The 18305-nt window shown below is 41.9% G+C and overlaps 1 protein-coding gene across 1 annotated transcript in view; it reads left to right on the top strand.

Annotated features, from left to right (window-relative positions):
- Positions 1–18305, top strand: part of LOC117533069 (cytosolic carboxypeptidase 4) — a 157461-nt gene that overhangs the window by 124817 nt on the left and 14339 nt on the right. The window contains 8 exon segments of the mRNA XM_034196693.1: positions 253–385; positions 1509–1662; positions 7397–7577; positions 7780–7909; positions 10466–10597; positions 13376–13438; positions 13523–13636; positions 16748–16887. Coding sequence (XP_034052584.1) covers positions 253–385; positions 1509–1662; positions 7397–7577; positions 7780–7909; positions 10466–10597; positions 13376–13438; positions 13523–13636; positions 16748–16887 — 1047 coding nt within the window.

Below are 18305 nucleotides of genomic sequence, written 5' to 3'. Positions count from 1 at the left end.
AATAAACTCACATATGTCAAGAATGGAACTATTCTTACATCTAATTGATCTTATAAACAGAAAAATACGACCATAAAAAATGTTTAGAAACTATATAGGACTCATCAACAACATCTTGGTTAGTCGTGCCATTTAAATAAATTGCCGCGCACCATTTACTCAGCCCAGTGCTTAAGATAGAGACCTTCATACACTACTAGAGAAGGACCTTTTAGCTACACATATAAGTTACTCATTGTTATTCTCCTCCAGAAACCACTATTGTCCAGCTCGGGGCAGAAGGAGAACCACCTTTTATACTCTGACCTTTACCATCACCTTCAAACACAGTGAAGACGTCTGCTACCTGGCCTACCATTATCCCTACACGTACTCTGCTCTCAAGGTACTCATCACCATCCTTCAATCCATCCTTCCACTAATCCATCCATCCATTTGACCATCTTTCATCCATCCACCAACCCATAAATCTGCCCATCCATCCATAAATTCATCATCTGATGACTTTTAATATTAAAATAAAACCACCACATCAATTTGCCAGTTTAAATCCAGCCACGGGACATTCGTCCCCATGTCTCCAATTTATTTTTGTCTCTCCACTGTCTGCCTGAAATGCCCAAAAAATACTTTAAAAAACAAAACCAAATAGTTTGTGTCTATGAAGAACCATGAAAGCGTTAATCATTTGGTTGTAACAAATATGTATTTTTTTCAGATATGTACAAATGCTTCCTTATGATGACCATAAACACCATTAAGCTTCCATCAGAATATGTATGGTAAACCAATTAGTTTGATATTACATAGATATTAGTATGTATGTATGAAAATAATGTTATCGCGTTAATCACCAATAAATCTTGTGATTAATAATGATTCATCTCAGTATTATTTATTTGTATTTTGGGGGGTGACTGTGATGTTGTAATACAGAAATGCATGACAGACTGATAAGAGAAATCTACCTCGTGGCAACTTTACTGTTAGCTTTAGGTGTGGTGAAAACTGAGGAAAGGCATTTTGCTGAAGCATGCACCAGTTATGATAGCAGCAGAGATAATACACCCTGTGTAGCACACATTATACAGAGGGTGATCACAGCAGCTCTCTGTGACAGCAGCTTTGTCGATGCTTTAGCTTAATGTCGGAAATTGTCATGCCAATAATTCAGCCATCTTCAAAACTAAGCTGAGATGTTAAAACAAAGTAAAAAACCCTGTTATGATTCTTACTGATTTACAGTGGTCTCTCGTCAGTGAAATACATGTAGCGTGTAACAATTTCCATGCTGTCTTTGTCTTTTCACTGCCATGCAATTCAGTTCTGCGTTGGTATTCCAGAAGGGAGTTGTAATCAAACTTAATGATTTGATTAATTTGGTTTGAGGTTTTCAGATTAATTGGGTGCGTAAACGGATCAAAGTTGACAGCCCTAATAAATACACATTTGTATAAAAGACAATAAGATACAGAACCATCACTCAGGGTCTGCTCTGTGTCTCTCAGGCTAACCTGAAGCTGCTGCAGAGGTCAGTGGATCCTACCAAGGTGTTTTTTCAGCAGCAGGTTCTTTGCAGCACTCTGGCTGGAAACTCGTGCCCAGTGGTGACCATCACTGCCTGTCCTGCCAGCCGGAGCTGGAGAGACATGCACCAGCTCCGTAAGTACTGTGTGTGTGTGTGTGTGTGTGTGTGTGTGTGTGTGTGTGTGTGTGTGTGTGTGTGTGTGTGTGTGTGTGTGTGTGTGTGTGTGTGTGTGTGTGTGTGTGTGTGTGTGTGTGTGTGTGTGTGTGTGTGTGTGTGTGGCTGTGTGTGTGTGTGTGTGTGTGTGTGTGTGTGTGTGTGTGAGAGAAGCAGCCATGCATGCTGACAGAGACAGATACCCCATTCTTTGTTTGTTTTCACTCCTTAATTGAAAGCCAGTGATCCTTAGCAATTGGAAATATGAAGAAATCATTTGTTCGGGGAAACCATATGAGATTCATTATAGCATATCTACATAAGCATAATATAATACCCGACTTGCGTAGCTGATATTACACACAGGGCATTTGTGCATAGCAATTATGCCATTTTATCTTCTCCTTTTCCCCAAAATGCTCCAAAAGCCATCAGCATTTTATTATGAAACAATGTCCTCGGAATGTAAAATGCTTCCTCTGATACGTCCAGTTAACACAGGTCATCAATACAGACAGAAATTCAACTGGCATTAATATTCACTAGGGAAGCGGTTTTCAAAGTGTGAGGCGCGCCTCCCCTGGGGGGTGCCAGAGAGCTTCAGGGGAGGTGCAGTGTGAGAAAAAAATTATGAGAAACAGCTAAATCTAGCTAGTTAACTTCAGCTAACTTTATGCGAGCGGCAACATGGATCGATTTTTAGTGAAGTTACCTAAAGTGAGAGAGGAGACAGCGTCTGGCAGAAAACGTGTGTCACTTGGGGCGGACTGGTCCTCTGTAGAATCTGGAGAATCACAGAACGGCCGGTCGTCAAGGGCCGTTGACAGTCCGCCCTGTGGAGACCGAGTTCCCCCACCTCGCCAAAAAGGCTGTAAAATTGCTCATTCCCTTCACCTCCACCTAGCTGTGTGAGTGCGGGTTTTCCGCATTGACTTTGATCAAAAGCAAGTACCGGTCAAGACTGCAGCCAGAGGATGATCTGCGTTTATTCCTGTCTACATTGCATCCCCCGCATCATCCGACTCAACGTTCCCACTGAAGTAGGGGTGAGTATAAAAAGGAGGCAAAGTTGACGTTCAGCGTGTTGCCGGGAGCATATAAGGATTTATCCAGGATGTTGAAAATGTTAAAAAAAAATGTTTAAAACATAAAGATAAAAAGGTTTTAAAAAGTTATTGTTTAATGTTTTAAGGAGGTGACGCTACTCAGCCGATCAAATCGGTGCAGTCAGTGAGTCAGCACGGTAGATTCTAACACACACACAGAGAGACGAGACAAGAAGAGAGAAACAGCAGTGAGTAATTTCAAATGGCGTGCTCAACAAAGAGAAAGGTACAGCGAAAACAGAGCATTTAATGACATTTTCTCTTACTGGACCTCTTTGAAATGCAATGGAATACCCCTGCATTATAGCAACAACAACAACAATAATAATAATAATAATAATAATAATAATAATTGGGAGGGGGGGCTGTTCTTATGTTCTCTGAGGAGAGGCTCACCTTCCCACACTTTGAAAACCCCTGACTAGGGGATGTGTAAGGGCTCATTTCAACTGGTGACCCAGCTGTAGATTTCTCACACGAGCATTTCACCCTCTTCCCCTCGGTGTTTGTCTTTTCTCGTAGCCCAATTTGCACTCCACATCGATTTGATTCAGTTCGCAGAATCCCAGGGTGTTTTTGTTGATCTCTAGTGTTGGCCTTTAGGTGGAGTGGAGAGGACATTTTCCTCTGTGTGAGGTTCCGTTAAACAAAGCAATTAACCTTCTGACGGAGAACACAACTCCCTGCTATGCTTATGGAGATCTGACTGTGTGGCTTCTTTATACCTGAGGGATAATGTGTGTGTGTGTCCCTTCCTTGGTATGCCAATGAACATGCTAATACAAGTAGCTAGGTCAGAGTATAGAGCTGTGGGCAACTTATTGAATACAAATGTTTGAATTTGAAGTTTATTTGAGTTTGTAAACTCTTAAAGAGGACATATGATGCTCAGTTTTTGGTTCATATTAGTATTTTGCGCCTCTTCTGTGACATGTACAGTATGCATGCGTTAATGTTCAAAAAGCTCTTTATTTTTCTCATACTTCCTGTGCTGCAGCACCTCTTTTCACCCTCTGTCTGAAACCAGAGTCCAGTCTGCTCTGATTGGTTAGCTGGCCGGCTCTGTTGTGATTGGTCAACTTAGATGTCTCATTTCTCCTGTGTTAAAAAGCATCATGATGATGGCGAAAACTAAGTTATGTGCCTTATCGTTGATGTTTTTCTTCAATATACAAGCTTTTCTTTCAGAACGGAAGGAGGGAAGCCTACTTCCTGTCTCAAATTGAAAAAGTGTTCACTGCAATCACAGCTCATCTCTGAGAGCTGTTCATTAGCAGACATAATGTCATTTAGCAAGACAGGCATGACCTGCAGGCAGCTGGAGCTGGGGTACGATGGTTCCTGTGTCGCTTTTTTACATTCATTTTTCCCGGAACTCTTTGAATTCTCTAGTTCTCACTCATAAAAGTGACAGAAGCCTCCTGTCACAGGGTATGGATGGAGCAGAATGCTGAAATAAAGCTGATGTAATACACTGCGAAACAAGAGGAGCAGGCTAAGGTATAAAACAAAAGCACAAACAACAAGAAAGTCTTTGAAGAAAGAAACTGGGATGGCACGAGAAACACAGGAAGCAAATTCACAGTTAACACATGTGAAAATCACAGGTAACATTGCAAGCAATGGGAAACATTGACGACAGGCTGAAAGAGAACACTGGGAAAGACATGCATATATAAACTCAGACCCAAATCCCATTGACAAGGCACACATGGGGCAGGCAAAAACACAAGGGCGGCTGTCTGGTGACTATCAGCACTACATCCCTCAACAGACTCCAACGGGTTCAAAATGCAGCTGCACGTCTCCTCACGCATACCAAATCATGGCATCACATCACCCCAGTCCTCAAAGACCTCCACTGGCTTCCTGTCTCCCATCGCATCAACTACAACATTCTGGTCCTCACCTACAAAGCACTCCACCATCTGGCCCCCCCTTATCTCACAAACCTTCTCACTCCTTATCAACCCCCACGGTCCCTCAGATCCACCGCAGCCGGACTCCTATCCATTCCCACATCTACACTCTGCAGCTTTGGGGACAGAGCCTTCTCAGTGGCAGCTCCTAGGCTCTGGAATTCCCTCCCCCAAGATCTCCGTGACTATGAGTCCCTCACAGGCTTTCAGTCCCGCCTCAAAACACATATTTTCAACTCTGTCTATGGAGGCAGAGCCTCACCTGTCATACTCCAATGTAACGGAAAAACAACTAAAGAAAAACTAAATAGTAATAATAATAAAATGTCTCCACTGATCTGTGTTGTAAATGTGATTTCTGTTTGATTCCAATCGCTTTTTATAGTCAAAATCAGCAAATTGGCCGAGCTCCGCTACAACTACATGGGAGCGATGAGGAGTGAGGCAGGGACGAGCTCTGCCTCACGTAAGCCCACAGTAACTGGCTGGAGCGCGGGCACTAATGTAGCGCGGGCACTTATTTTGTGAGCGCGCTCAAGCCAGTTACTGTGGGGTGAGGTGAGGCACAGCTGAGATCTGCCTCACCTCAGAATGCGTCACCCCACAGAAACTGGCTGGAAAGCGGGCCCTAAGCGCATGCCTGCACCATCTCACTGTATGTCACCAATGTAATGTTTGTAGATCCCTTTATTACATTTATCCTCGCCATCCATAGTCTCTAAATAACTTATTTCACGTATATATGATATTTAGGCTCGCTGGTCTCATCATACAACGGCAATGAAAAAAGCACCAGGAGAGGCAGCCATAACCTCTGCCGCACTGAAGGGGGCGCAAGTGAGCCCTCAGGTTCTTGTTGCTACTGTTATTCTACGCAAACAACAAGCTAGACTTTTGAAACTACAGGAAGATAAGGAGGACTTTTACAAAAATGTAATGGAGATTGTTGTCCAGAAGGATAGCATGGACTTCATCTTCAAGTCAAGGTAAGACCCCAATTGTAATGAACATGGGATCTTACTAAGAAAGAACAATCCAATATTTAGATTTTGGGTATCCTTCCTTTTGTTGAACAGTCTGTTTAAAATGAATCGAAGCATCAGACTAAAAAAGCTTTTGAAAATAACCGAACATTTCGATTAAGGTCAAAATATAATATTTGTAAATCTGACTCTGAAAGAGTCAGTGCCTCACCAGCCATGAACCTCACCGCACGTCACTGCTGTAAAGCGTCTTTGAGTTGTTGTTACGGCTGCTGTTTCTGCCTGATCAGTAACCTGTCTGGGATTGTCTGCAGCTGTGTGTGTGATAATGTAAATGAGCTGTGTGGTTGCCCCAACGTGATTGGCTGTCATCTCCTGATCCACTTCCGAGGACACTGATTGGAGTACGTCGGGCCCGACGTTCTCCAATCGCAGCGCACAGTCGGCGCACACCTGCTGGAGACGACTACAAAGCTGGGGACAATCATCACTCTGGAGGGGTCTGTTGAGTGAACAGACGCCTCTCGCTACTTGCTTTTCGTTCTGTGTTTAATTTGTGTGGGCTGTGTCCGGTAGTGTGATATTGTGCGTTAGTAGTGCCTAGAGTAGTTTACATAGTGTTTAGAGTAGCTTAGGTTTTGTGACTGTTGCCTTTAGTTTAGCTGTGTGTTTTGTATATATTCCCTGTGTTAGTCACTCTGTACCACTTTTATAGTGAGGGTTTTAGTTTCTATTTAGTTCCGTTATTATCTATTTCTTTTGTATGTAAACAGGCTCCCTTTTTAGAGTCCTCCCTTTTTTTAGTTATTTGTCAACCTGTGCCCTTTTGGCCTTTTGTTGTTGTTCCAGGCTGCATGCCTGCCATTTTGTTTACCGCTGCTATTTATAATAAAACCACTTATAATTAATACCAATCCCATTCTGGTTGTGTTGCTTCCCTTTGGTTCCCCTAGCCCAGTAGGCAACGTAATAGTTGTGAAAAGTGCTATATAAATAAAATGCATTATTATTATTACACATGGGTGGGAAGAATCAGGGCGGGGTAGATAATCACAAAGGTGGGAAAACACAGACAGGAAGTCAAAGCAGGCAAGACATAAGGAGAGAAAACTTCTCAAAATAAAACTGGAAACACAAAAAACAAGTCTGAGTCTGTTCAAGTGGAGCTCCCTGTCTCAGTATCTAATTGTTTTAATACTTTATTTAAAGTAATTCCTTTGAATATAAATGCAAACAATAATATTATTAATTGGAGGGAAAGCATGATAGCCTGCATCTTCTTGTAGTATGTTTTAGAGTGAACATAACAGCAACTGAACTGAATTACTAAAAGACAGAAGGCTTTTGCTTTTTTCTCTATTTCTGTAATCGCAACCTGCTTTACTTGAAGTAAGAGTCTAATAAACATACCTTCCAAAGGTATTTTTGTAGAAACAAACCAATACAAGTGTAAAGAAGGGTGTGCCATTATCTGTGACAGGAAACATTAATTGGACGTTACAGTCTAACAACAATAAGATCTAAAAAAACGTACCTACAGAACTAAAGTTAAGCTGCGTTAAAAACTGTAAAAGTACAGATTAATAATCAGCTTTGGAAAATAGTGACAAGTGTTGTTGAAAACATGTTTTCATTATACATACACAGCCCATCATTTCCACTCTGAAATTATTTTTTACTTAATGGTGTGTTTCTGTCCCTGTCCAGGTAATCGCCCCTACATCGTGCTAACATGCCGTGTCCACCCAGGAGAGTCCAATGCCAGCTGGGTGATGAAAGGCACCCTGGAGTTTCTGTGCAGCAGTGAACCGGTGGCCCAGAGTCTGAGGGAGGCCTTCATCTTCAAGATTATTCCCATGCTCAACCCCGACGGAGTCATCAACGGCACGTGAGTGTGGGGAGGCCGAGGGACCCACTGACAAGCAGTGTATGGAATAGAATAATAATCGAGTACCTCCTTTAATTAAACCTTTAGTATTGTACAGATTAGCCTTCAGCATCCTCTTGGTTTTTTCAGTTCATTGCTCCAAGAACTTCATTAAAAAACCTCATAATACATGCCCTCTCTCTTCTGTGGTGTGTCCCTGCAGGAATCGCTGTGATCTGAACGGTGAGGATCTGAATCGTCAGTGGAGTAAACCAGACCCCGTCCTCAGTCCAACCATCTATCACACCAAGGGCTTCCTCTACTACCTCAACAGTATAGGACGGACTCCACTGGTGAACATGTGAACCTTTAAACTTACATGTCATTTATCCGAAGATATTGTGGTCACATCAGTTCTAAAATCTCTCCAGCTTTCCCCTGAAATCAGATTGAATGGTTATAGTGTTTCGGTTTATAAATGCATTAAATCTTCAGCACAATAGATGATATTAATGAGTGGATCAATCAATCAATTAATGTTTATTTATATAGCCCAATATCACAAATGTTACATTTGTCTCAGTGGACTTCACAGTTTGTACAGAATATCAGTAGATGTGGATGAGGGGCTGGCCTATGTATCTCTCAACTTTGGACACAGAAAGGGCAGCTGTTTCTCCCTGTTTCCAGTCTTGAGGCTAAGCACAACACAAAGACTTTATTCAAGAGTGATATCAATCCGAACATCTAACTCTTTGAAATGTCCTTAACCTTCAATCCAATATTTCCTTACACATCTGAAGCAGTTTTAATTGCTTGTAACTCAAACCTACCCCTAACATAAAAAAAGAAAGTAACAAGAAAAGTTTTTTGGAACAGAATAAGTTAACTAAAACAAGTGAGTCAGTCTCCGCCATTTTCTTAATTTCTATCTAATTGTAAATGGAGTCTATGCCAGAAAACGCTCTAATACTGTTTCCTTAACTTTTTGAAATATCAGTAAATAAATCAGATTCCACTAACATTGACAATTTAAAAAAAAAGTGTTCAAAACAATGGGAAACTAATGAACAACTAAATGAATTACTGATTTTTATAAGTTTCCCTCACAATACCAATTATTCAGCAAAACAGAGCTGAAAGAAGATGTTTTTGTATGTCTTCCCAATACTGAAATATAATGGGATGAGGCTTATTCAAGTAATTAACTGCCAACCGTTGCTGTACACTGACAAACAGCGAAAAGCTTGTGCTCTTTCAAAAATATTTAGCAACCTCTTTCCAGCAGGTGATCCACACATGAAAAACATGAGGCTCTTGGAGACTGTTCTAACCAGAAAAACAACTGCAGTGCTGTTCCAACAGTGTCTTGTGAATCATGCACATGTGAGAGGGGGGTTGTTTGCTTTTCTCAGGAATAGTGAAATTGAGAATATAATCACATATCTTTTCAGCAGGAGTATATACTTGTTCTAACCGAAAATAGGTCATTTGTATAATTTGTGTATTTCAGACAATTTTCCCTTTGTTACCTGTCCAATTCTTGGGGGCGAAGGATAATGGCTTACACACTAATTTAAAACTTTTATATTCCAAATTCAGAGCAGAGGTACAGTAGTGTCTCCACACGGTGAACATGGCTTAGCCAGGGGCTAGCAGCGAATGGTGCTAACAGCTAACACTGCTAGCAGCAAAACAGTTGAAACCACTCTGTGCACAGTGTTAAACACAAGGAAAGTGTCAAGGACAAGGACGCAGGATGTCATAGTTACACCCTAAAGTCATGGGATGGAGTTATCAGCGGTATGAGCATAGGGAAAAGTGGCGGCCACTAGCTAGCCACACACAAGACTGACATGCTCAAGCATTCACATGCAGCGGGCTTGACAACAAAAACTAAAAAAATCACAGAGAAACTAGGATACTAGGAACAAAGACTTCATTCCCTGCTCTGGCAGACATTACTACAATATATCTTTACATAGCTAATAGTTTTCTGCTATATTAATGTATAATATATAACCTAAAATATCATATTCGAATAACTTGCATATAGACTCTTATTGCACTATTTCAAACAATTTTTCTTTCTGTATTTACTATTTACTTGCACTATATTTTCTATGTATCTGTGTTTTGTGTTGCACTGTTGGAGAAGCCTGTGACCTAAGATTTTCATCGTCATAACTGCACTGTAGCTATGTTCGTATGACAAAATAAAAACCTTGAACCTTGAACTAATGCTCTGAATATTGAATTGAGTAACTCCAACTAAAGTGAACCCAATCATCATTTTAACTTAGTTGATAGATACTAGAATTAAGTTAAAATGATAAAATAAAATGTTTTTAAAGGTCCCATCGCATGCTTTTCCGGTTATTACCCGTCCCCTTGTGTGTTATGTAGCTTGTAATGCATGTAAACGGTCTGCAGAGTCACAAACCCTCAAAGTACACCCTGTAGCGAGTAAAACTCTAACACAGAAAATACCTGTCTATGCTGCCCCAAAACGCCTCGTTGGAGATTTGTCTTTTTCCATTGTTTACTTCTTGGGTACAGTGACGTATTTGGGTATAGTGCCGTTACGTTACGTCCGCGGTGCCGTTATGTTACGTCCGCGGAGCCGTTACGTTTGGACCAATCCGCGGACTTCCTCACACACACACACACACTCAGTGGGACGTTGCGAGGCTCGCTGCTGCGAAGAGCAGGACAGTGTGAGCTGGCTCACTGGTGTGGGGTCGGCAAGACACTGGGCTCACAGGGAGGGGGGGGGGGCAGGAGCTCCAACAAGCCGTTTAGGACAGAGAGTGAATACACATACTATACAGAGATGCTGTATGAGAAACCAATGTGAGTTTGGAAAATTGCACAATATAAATCTGTCTCACTTCCTGTGTGTCTTCCAGGTTTTCTGTGACTACCACGGCCACTCCAGAAAGAAGAACGTCTTCCTGTACGGCTGCAGTCTGAAGGAGACCCTCTGGCAGTCTGGCTCTTCTGTTAACACTATGGGATTAAAAGAGGACCCTGGATATAGGGTAACACATACACTCACACATACACTCACACATACACTCACACATACACTCACACATACACTCACACATACACTCACACATACACTCACACATACACTCACACATACACTCACACATACACTCACACATACACTCACACTACACTCACACATACACTCACACTACACTCACACTACACTCACACTACACTCACACTACACTCACACTACACTCACACTACACTCACACTACACTCACACTACACTCACACTACACTCACACTACACTCACTATACACTCACACACAGTGGCGAGCCGTGACTTTTATACCTAGGCCCTCTGACCCCCCTTCCCTCGAGAAAAAAAAGAAGATATATTACGTCACAGTGTATACTTCTGCGGAATATCAAAACAGCGGCCCGAGGTGCAAAACACATCAATGACAGCGACCCTCTACCACACAAAACAACACCATTTATATAAACACCTCTCATGACAGGGCACCCACAGCCAAGTAACAATTACAAATGAATTAAGTCGGCACGGCGGCCCACATTGAAAATGACTTAGGCCTACCTTTGATGATCAAATCACTTAAACACAAAGTCCATCCTCCTGTCCTTTTGGATGAAGCACTTCATGGCGGGGTCATTCAGCTGATCCTTTGCCACTCCAGTTTATCATTGTAACTCAATCTTGAAAATGACTCGGTTAATAATTTCGCAACGATGTCATCACTATCACTGAAGTGAGCCATCATGAACGAACTTATGCTAATTATAAATCTATCGATCATAAATCTATCCATCATAAATCTATCGATTAGATTTATGATTCGAAAATAATAAAAGTAGGGTAGACATGTGGATATTATCCGGCTGAACAAAACATGCATTTATCTAACAGGTTCGTTTTCCACAGACCTTATTTCGAGCTATTTTCCAAAATCCTATGGAGAAATCCCACTGCTTTCTGTCGAGGGAATCCGAGCGAAGCTTACTTCCGGGTTTTAGGATGCGTCACTGCACCACTTGCATAGACCTCACAGCGGGCGGAACTTGTCATAAAGTCCGCGAAAATAATGCCCGCCCATTTAGAGGGAAGATGTGATTGGTCAATTGTACTGTCATTTGACATTACTCTCTCGTTGAGTTACTATAGCGGGCCCTCTGTGAATGTACAGAGGGACCAACAAGCTCTCCGGTCTTCACATAACTCGCAGAGACGGTATTTAACCCTTCACATTCTAACAGAAACTGAACAGGCAGATTCGAAGGATTTATTTATTTGGAAATATTATTTTAAATACAATTAAATCAAGTTATTTTGGTAAAACTAATTTTTTTTTTTATGTTTTCAAATATTATTTTTTAGAATATCTTAGGCCCTCACAGAGGGCCTAGAGGGCCCTGACGGCTCGCCACTGCTCACACATACACTCACACATACACTCACACATACACTCACACATACACTCACACATACACTCACACACACAAGTGGTTGATGTTTCCCCTACTCCATCCATTTATGAGTAACTTTATTGACATGCATTTCAGATAAGCAATATTAACAAAACATCAGTTATAATACAGTTAAAAAATAAGATAAGCAGAAAACAATTAGTTTTTACTTGTGTTTTAGTTGGTTTATTTTTAGCAACTGTGTTATGACTAAAGAAAATCTATTCAGTGTGTGTTAGTGTGCGTGAGCTTCTGTGTGCATGCATACAATAGCTCTACTGGATATATATCATTTATAAAACTTCTTTGTTCTTTTTTATTTGCATTGGTCAAAACTGAAATCACATGCTTAAACTCTGCACAGTCAGTGGAGAACATGTCTATGGACCACAATAGGCGCATTCACACTGGGGTACTTTTCCCACAAAGGTTCATGTGAACTTAGTTCATGTGAACTCTTTTATCGCGTTCACACCAAAAAGAGCCGGTACTAAAATTAGTTAATGTGAACCTTTTTACCCCCTCGAAAGTCCCTGCTAGAGAGCAGGGACTTTCGAGCGGCTCTTTTGTGAGAAAAGAGCTATATTTCTGATTGGCTGGGCGGATTACAAACCACGCCCCGTAAAACTCCCAAAAAGTTTTGTGAAGCCGCCATTTTATTATCCTCGCATTAGCATTATTAGCATTAGCATTAGCCCAGCGCAGAAACGCAGAGAGACTAACTTATGGCAACACAAAATAAAACATGGGAGCGGTGGAGATGAGGAGGTGTCGGCGTTCTGGCGATTTACTCGGAAGGCTTCAGTAGAAGCTGCTGGGAGTCCCAGCAGCTTCTACTGAAGGGGACTTTGGGCGGCAGTATACGCCGTGAAGTGGTTTGCGGCCTGCCAGTAGGCCCAAAGCAGAAGAAGAACAAGTGACGTCAGCGGCTTCATTTGCCTAATCCACCCCCAGGGACTTTTTCCAGTGTGAACGCGATCTGTACTTAGTTCATGCGAACTAAAGAGTTCACATGAACTAAGTTCACATGAACCTTTGTGGGAAAAGTACCGCAGTGTGAAAGCGCCAATGAACTAAGTTCACATGAACCTTTGTGGGAAAAGTACCGCAGTGTGAATGCGCCTAATGTGAATCATTATTTGAAAACAACATAAATGTAATCAATGACTGATCAGAAATGACACATACGTTCAGTTTTCTTTCTGTAATAATTCAGTTTGATTCGTATACATTTGTGAAGTTGCCATTTTAATTAACAACAAACCTAGTGTAAACGAAAAGGACAAAGAATTCAGCTCTGTTTACCATTCAACCACCACCTTCTCTCTCTTTCTAGACCCTTCCAAAGACCTTGGATAGCATCGCACCAGCCTTCTCTTTCAACAGCTGCAACTATTTGGTAAGAAAAACCACATCTATATACAGAATGTAAATATATTTAATTCAACCAAATCATATTTGAGCTATATTGTGATTTGCACAGGTGGAGAAGTCCCGCTCTTCCACAGCCAGGGTGGTGGTGTGGAGGGAGATGGGCGTGCTGAGAAGTTATACCATGGAGAGCACTCACAATGGCTGCGACCAGGGAATATACAAGGTGTGCCAATACATGTGTCTATACATAATTTCAACATGAATATACAGAAAAGTCTGGAGATAAGCATTTAGAATATAAAGTATGTAACTTATTATATTTTTGGTGGAGGTAAAGAAGAGATGGTGATCAGAGGGCTCTCCTATGTTCACAGGAATCCAAATAGAATATATTTAGCAAATACAAATGGGGGATATTTATATGGTTGAGGCTGATTCTAAATAAGCAGATATTACATTTTTTCTTGGCAATAATCAAATGAGAGGGTGTGCAATATTTTGTTAAAATCCTCTCTTTTCCTCTTTTTCCACCACAAACTATATTGTTAGCTGGCACAGCGGCCTATTAAATAAAATGTTACAACTTGTTTATTAAGGTCAGTTGAGGTAAATGTGCTGTTGTAAGTAACACGAAGGTTAAATAAACAGGGGACAAAGACATTAAGATAAGTGAATTATAAAACCAATTAATACATTGAAAACAAAAAGGTTTTCCAGGCAATTAAATGAAGGCAAAGGACAACTTTCTGAAAAAAGAAAGCGGCAATAGTACAACCAGGTATAACAACAACACACAACAATTCCACAGCTTAATGGGGCACATCCCTTACACTACAAAACTGTTCAAAACAACAGAGCCACTTCAACACACTGCACACACACCAACGTCTAGCATTACATTACATTATTACATTATTACATTACATTGCATTTAGCTGACGCTTTTATCCAAAGCGACTTACAATAAGTACATTCGACCAGGAAGACACAACCTTGAAGAAAACAGAATCATATAAGTACATCAACATTTCAAGTGCTACTCAACTGATAAGCCAGTCCTTTATTAGTATATAAGTGTTCTGTTAGCAGTTCTTTGTTAGTAATTCTATCGCTCGAGGTGGAGTCGAAAGAGATGAGTTTTCAGTCTGCGCCGGAAGATGTGCAGGCTTTCTGCTGTCCTGATGTCAATGGGGAGCTCATTCCACCATTTTGGAGCCAGGATAGCAAACCCACGTGTTTTTGCTGATGGGAACTTGGGTCCCCCTCGCAGCGAGGGTGCAGCGAGTCGTTTGGCTGATGCAGAGCGTAGTGCACGTGCTGGGGTGTACAGTTTAACCATGTCCTGGATGTAGGAAGGGCCAGCTCCATTCGCAGCATGGTACGCAAGTACCAGTGTCTTGAAGTGGATTCTAGCAGTTACCGGAAGCCAGTAAAGTGAGCGGAGGAGCGGAGTGGTGTGGGAAAATGTTGGAAGGTTGAAGACCAGACGAGCCGCTGCATTCTGGATGAGCTGCAGAGGTCGGATGGCACATGCAGGTAGACCAGCCAGGAGGGAGTTGCAGTAGTCTAGACGTGAGATGACGAGAGCCTGGACCAGAACCTGCGTTGTTTTCTGTGTCAGCTGGGGACGTATCCTCCTGATGTTGTAAAGCGTGTATCTGCAGCAGCGGGTTGTAGCAGCGAAGGACAGGTTGTTATCTAGGGTCACACCCAGATTCCTTGCAGTCTGAGTCGGGGAAACAACAGAGGTGCCAATGTTGATTGTCAGGTCAAGAGTGGGACAATCTTTTCCCGGAAGGAAAAGCAGTTCAGTCTTGTCAAGGTTGAGCTTGAGGTGATGAGCAGACATCCACTGAGAGATGTCAGCTAGACAAGCAGAGATGCGTGCGACGACCTGGGTCTCTGAGCGGGGAAAGGACATAATTAATTGGGTGTTGTCAGCGTAGCAGTGGTATGAAAAACCATGCGGGCTAATAACTGATCCAAGCTAGTTTGTGTACAGGGAGAAGAGGAGGGGACCAAGAACAGAGCCCTGAGGGACCCCTGTAGTTAATTAACAAGGGTCGGACTCGGACCCTCTCCAAGTTACCCTGTAGGTACGGTCTTTGAGGTATGAGGTGAGGAGGGAAAGTGCAGAGCCTGAAACTCCAAGTTTTTAAAGAGAGTGAAGGAGGATCTGATGGTTCACCGTGTCGAATGCAGCAGACAGGTCCAACAGGATGATGACAGAGGAGAGGGATGCTGCTTTGGCAGTGTGCAGTTCCTCAGTGACAGCAATGAGAGCAGTTTCTGTGGAGTGACCTGCCTTGAAACCAGACTGGTGCGGATCCAGAAGGTTGTTCTGATGGAGATAACAGGAGAGTTGTTTAAAGACGGCACGTTCAAGTGTTTTAGACAGGAACGGGAGGAGAGAGACAGGCCTGTAGTTTATAACATCAGACGGGTTGAGAGTGGGTTTCTTTAGAAGAGGGTTTACTCTTGCCTCCTTAAGACTATTTGGAAAGTGACCAGAAGTTAGAGAAGTGTTGATGAAATGGGTGAGAAACGGTATAATATCAGGAGTGATAGTCTGAATGAGGTTTGAGGGGATAGGGTCCAGAGGACAGGTGGTAGGGCGGGCAGAGGTAATGGGGGTAAGCGTCATTTAGCCAGGGAGCAGGAGGGGACTGACGAGCCTGCCGAGATGTGAGAGGACAGAGAGAGTAGAGAGGAGAGTTTCTGCAGCAGAGTTTGGAAAGTCAGAGATGCAGCCTTCCTCAGCCTTTATGCAGTCAGACACAAACAACACAGCACTTAACATTAAGAGATGATATTCATATTTACATACTAACAATGGCAGCCAGACCCTTTGATGATCGCACTTTAAAACTTGAAAAACGTCGTTAAATAAAGTTTGGAATTGTGAACAATGTATCTTTGAAGTAGGTCCTCCTTTCCCGATTAACAACCCTTAATCAAAAGTAATATTGAAAACACTCACACACACTATTAATATCAGCCTAAGTATTACTTTTCCATGTGCTGGTCATTGTATTGAGCGACAAAGTATGAAGTTCGGTACTCTTTAACTATTTAGATGAGTAAAACCAAAGGTCGCTCAAGGCCAATAGTACTTAGAATACAAACGGTAAATTGGTGAATGCAACAAACTCATCTTAAATCACTTAGCATGCCAATTAAAAATGAATGGTACTGTACTCTTCATGCGAGTGGTTCGTGTGAAGCCCAACGTTTTCAACCTCCACCAGAACTTAAAAGAAACAAAAAGGATAAAAAAGTAGTCCGAAAAAACACAGTGTGTGCCAGCTGTGAACATATATGGGTTTTTGTGCAGGGCCTCCAGACAGGAACCAGGGAGCTGCAGGAGATGGGCCTGAAGTTCTGCCACAGTCTGCTGTCCTTAACTAAAGACATGAAGGCTCTTTACAGCACCAGAACCATCAACCACATTGACCTGGACCACAAGTCTCACAAGTAAGACACATCCTGTGACTCTATCGTTTGTTAAAATGGTTTCTCAGGAAATGAACAAGAAGAACAATTCTCCAAAGTGTGGACAATCTCCTGCTAGTTAAACCTTAAGTTGCAGGTTAGGGTTAGATGAGATGAACACGTTGAGTATGGCTCACATGATACTGACAATGCTATCAAAAGTTTAGCCAGTTTGAATTTCAAATGGTATAAAACGTTTATAGATAAAGCTATAGAATTTAACTCCTGGTGAGAGGTCCTTGTTTTTGTTTCTAGTCACGGTGCGATTGTTGGAGCAGAGGGAGCTCAACCTTGTTCGTTTTAGTTTTTTGGGCGTCATTGTCAGCCTTATGCCTACCAAAGGGTCACCCTCACTGGCAGCCTTAGGACTGCTCAACACCAGTATAAAACACAAAATAACCCAAGCCCTACTTACAACCTTCTGTGATTATCATTATTTGGACTTCTTTCATTTTTTCTTGACACACTTAACCCCAACCCTATTTCTAACCCATGTAAATGAAAAATGTTTTGACGCTTGGTGCCATACTCGGGAGATATAATTAAAAAAAACAGCGATTTTGGAGGTTCCCAACCTTTTTTCCCAAGAGCCCCCCCAAATGACTCCTGTTGGAAGTTGCGCCCCCCCCACCCCCCACCCCCACACACACACAAGGGGTGGGGGGGGAGGGCGCAACAGCGGTAATTAAAGTTTAATAGTCTCAAAATGCTACAACTACTGTCACAAACTGAATGAATGTGAAGTATGTTGTTAAAGGAGGAGGAAAGCGTAATTAAGGAGCACTATTGGAGTGACTTTGATGGTTATTGGACTCAGGATTAATTCATTTGGATTCCCGCTGTATGAAGAAATTAAAGGACGGCGCAAGTGGAAACAATTCACAAGGGATTAGACTGTTTAAAACACATGCTCAAAGTAAGCCGGATTTTGCCGATGTGCTTATGTGGATTCAAAAGTCATAAATAATCTACAAAATGGAGGAGACTGATCTGATCAGAGAAACTGTGACAAATAATCCAACTGAAACCGGCATGGACAATGACTATGTTTTAAAAATGCGCTTATCCAGACAAGCCTGGTTTGAACACTTTACGGGCAGAAGAAACATTTCTATTAAAGAAAGAATTATACATTTCTGTCTTTTTATGCCTTTAATAGCTACTAACTTGAATTTTTATTAAAACTAATTAATCAATTATTTATTTATTTTTATTGTAATGTACTGTAGAGACGAGGCTTTTAGTGACAATCATGTATTGCGTTACAATTATATGTAAAAAAAAGTCTAAATATGATATTTTGCCTCAAATCATCTGAGGCCTGGCGCCCCCCTGCAATCTTTGGCGCCCCCCCAAGGGGGGGCGCGCCCCCCAGGTTGGGAACCACTGGTCTAGTCTAT

This window comes from Gymnodraco acuticeps, unplaced genomic scaffold (genome assembly GCF_902827175.1).
Source record: "Gymnodraco acuticeps unplaced genomic scaffold, fGymAcu1.1, whole genome shotgun sequence".
NCBI lineage: Eukaryota > Metazoa > Chordata > Actinopteri > Perciformes > Bathydraconidae > Gymnodraco > Gymnodraco acuticeps.
Note: the sequence above shows the minus strand (reverse complement) of the source record. Positions and strands in the feature narration are given on the sequence as shown.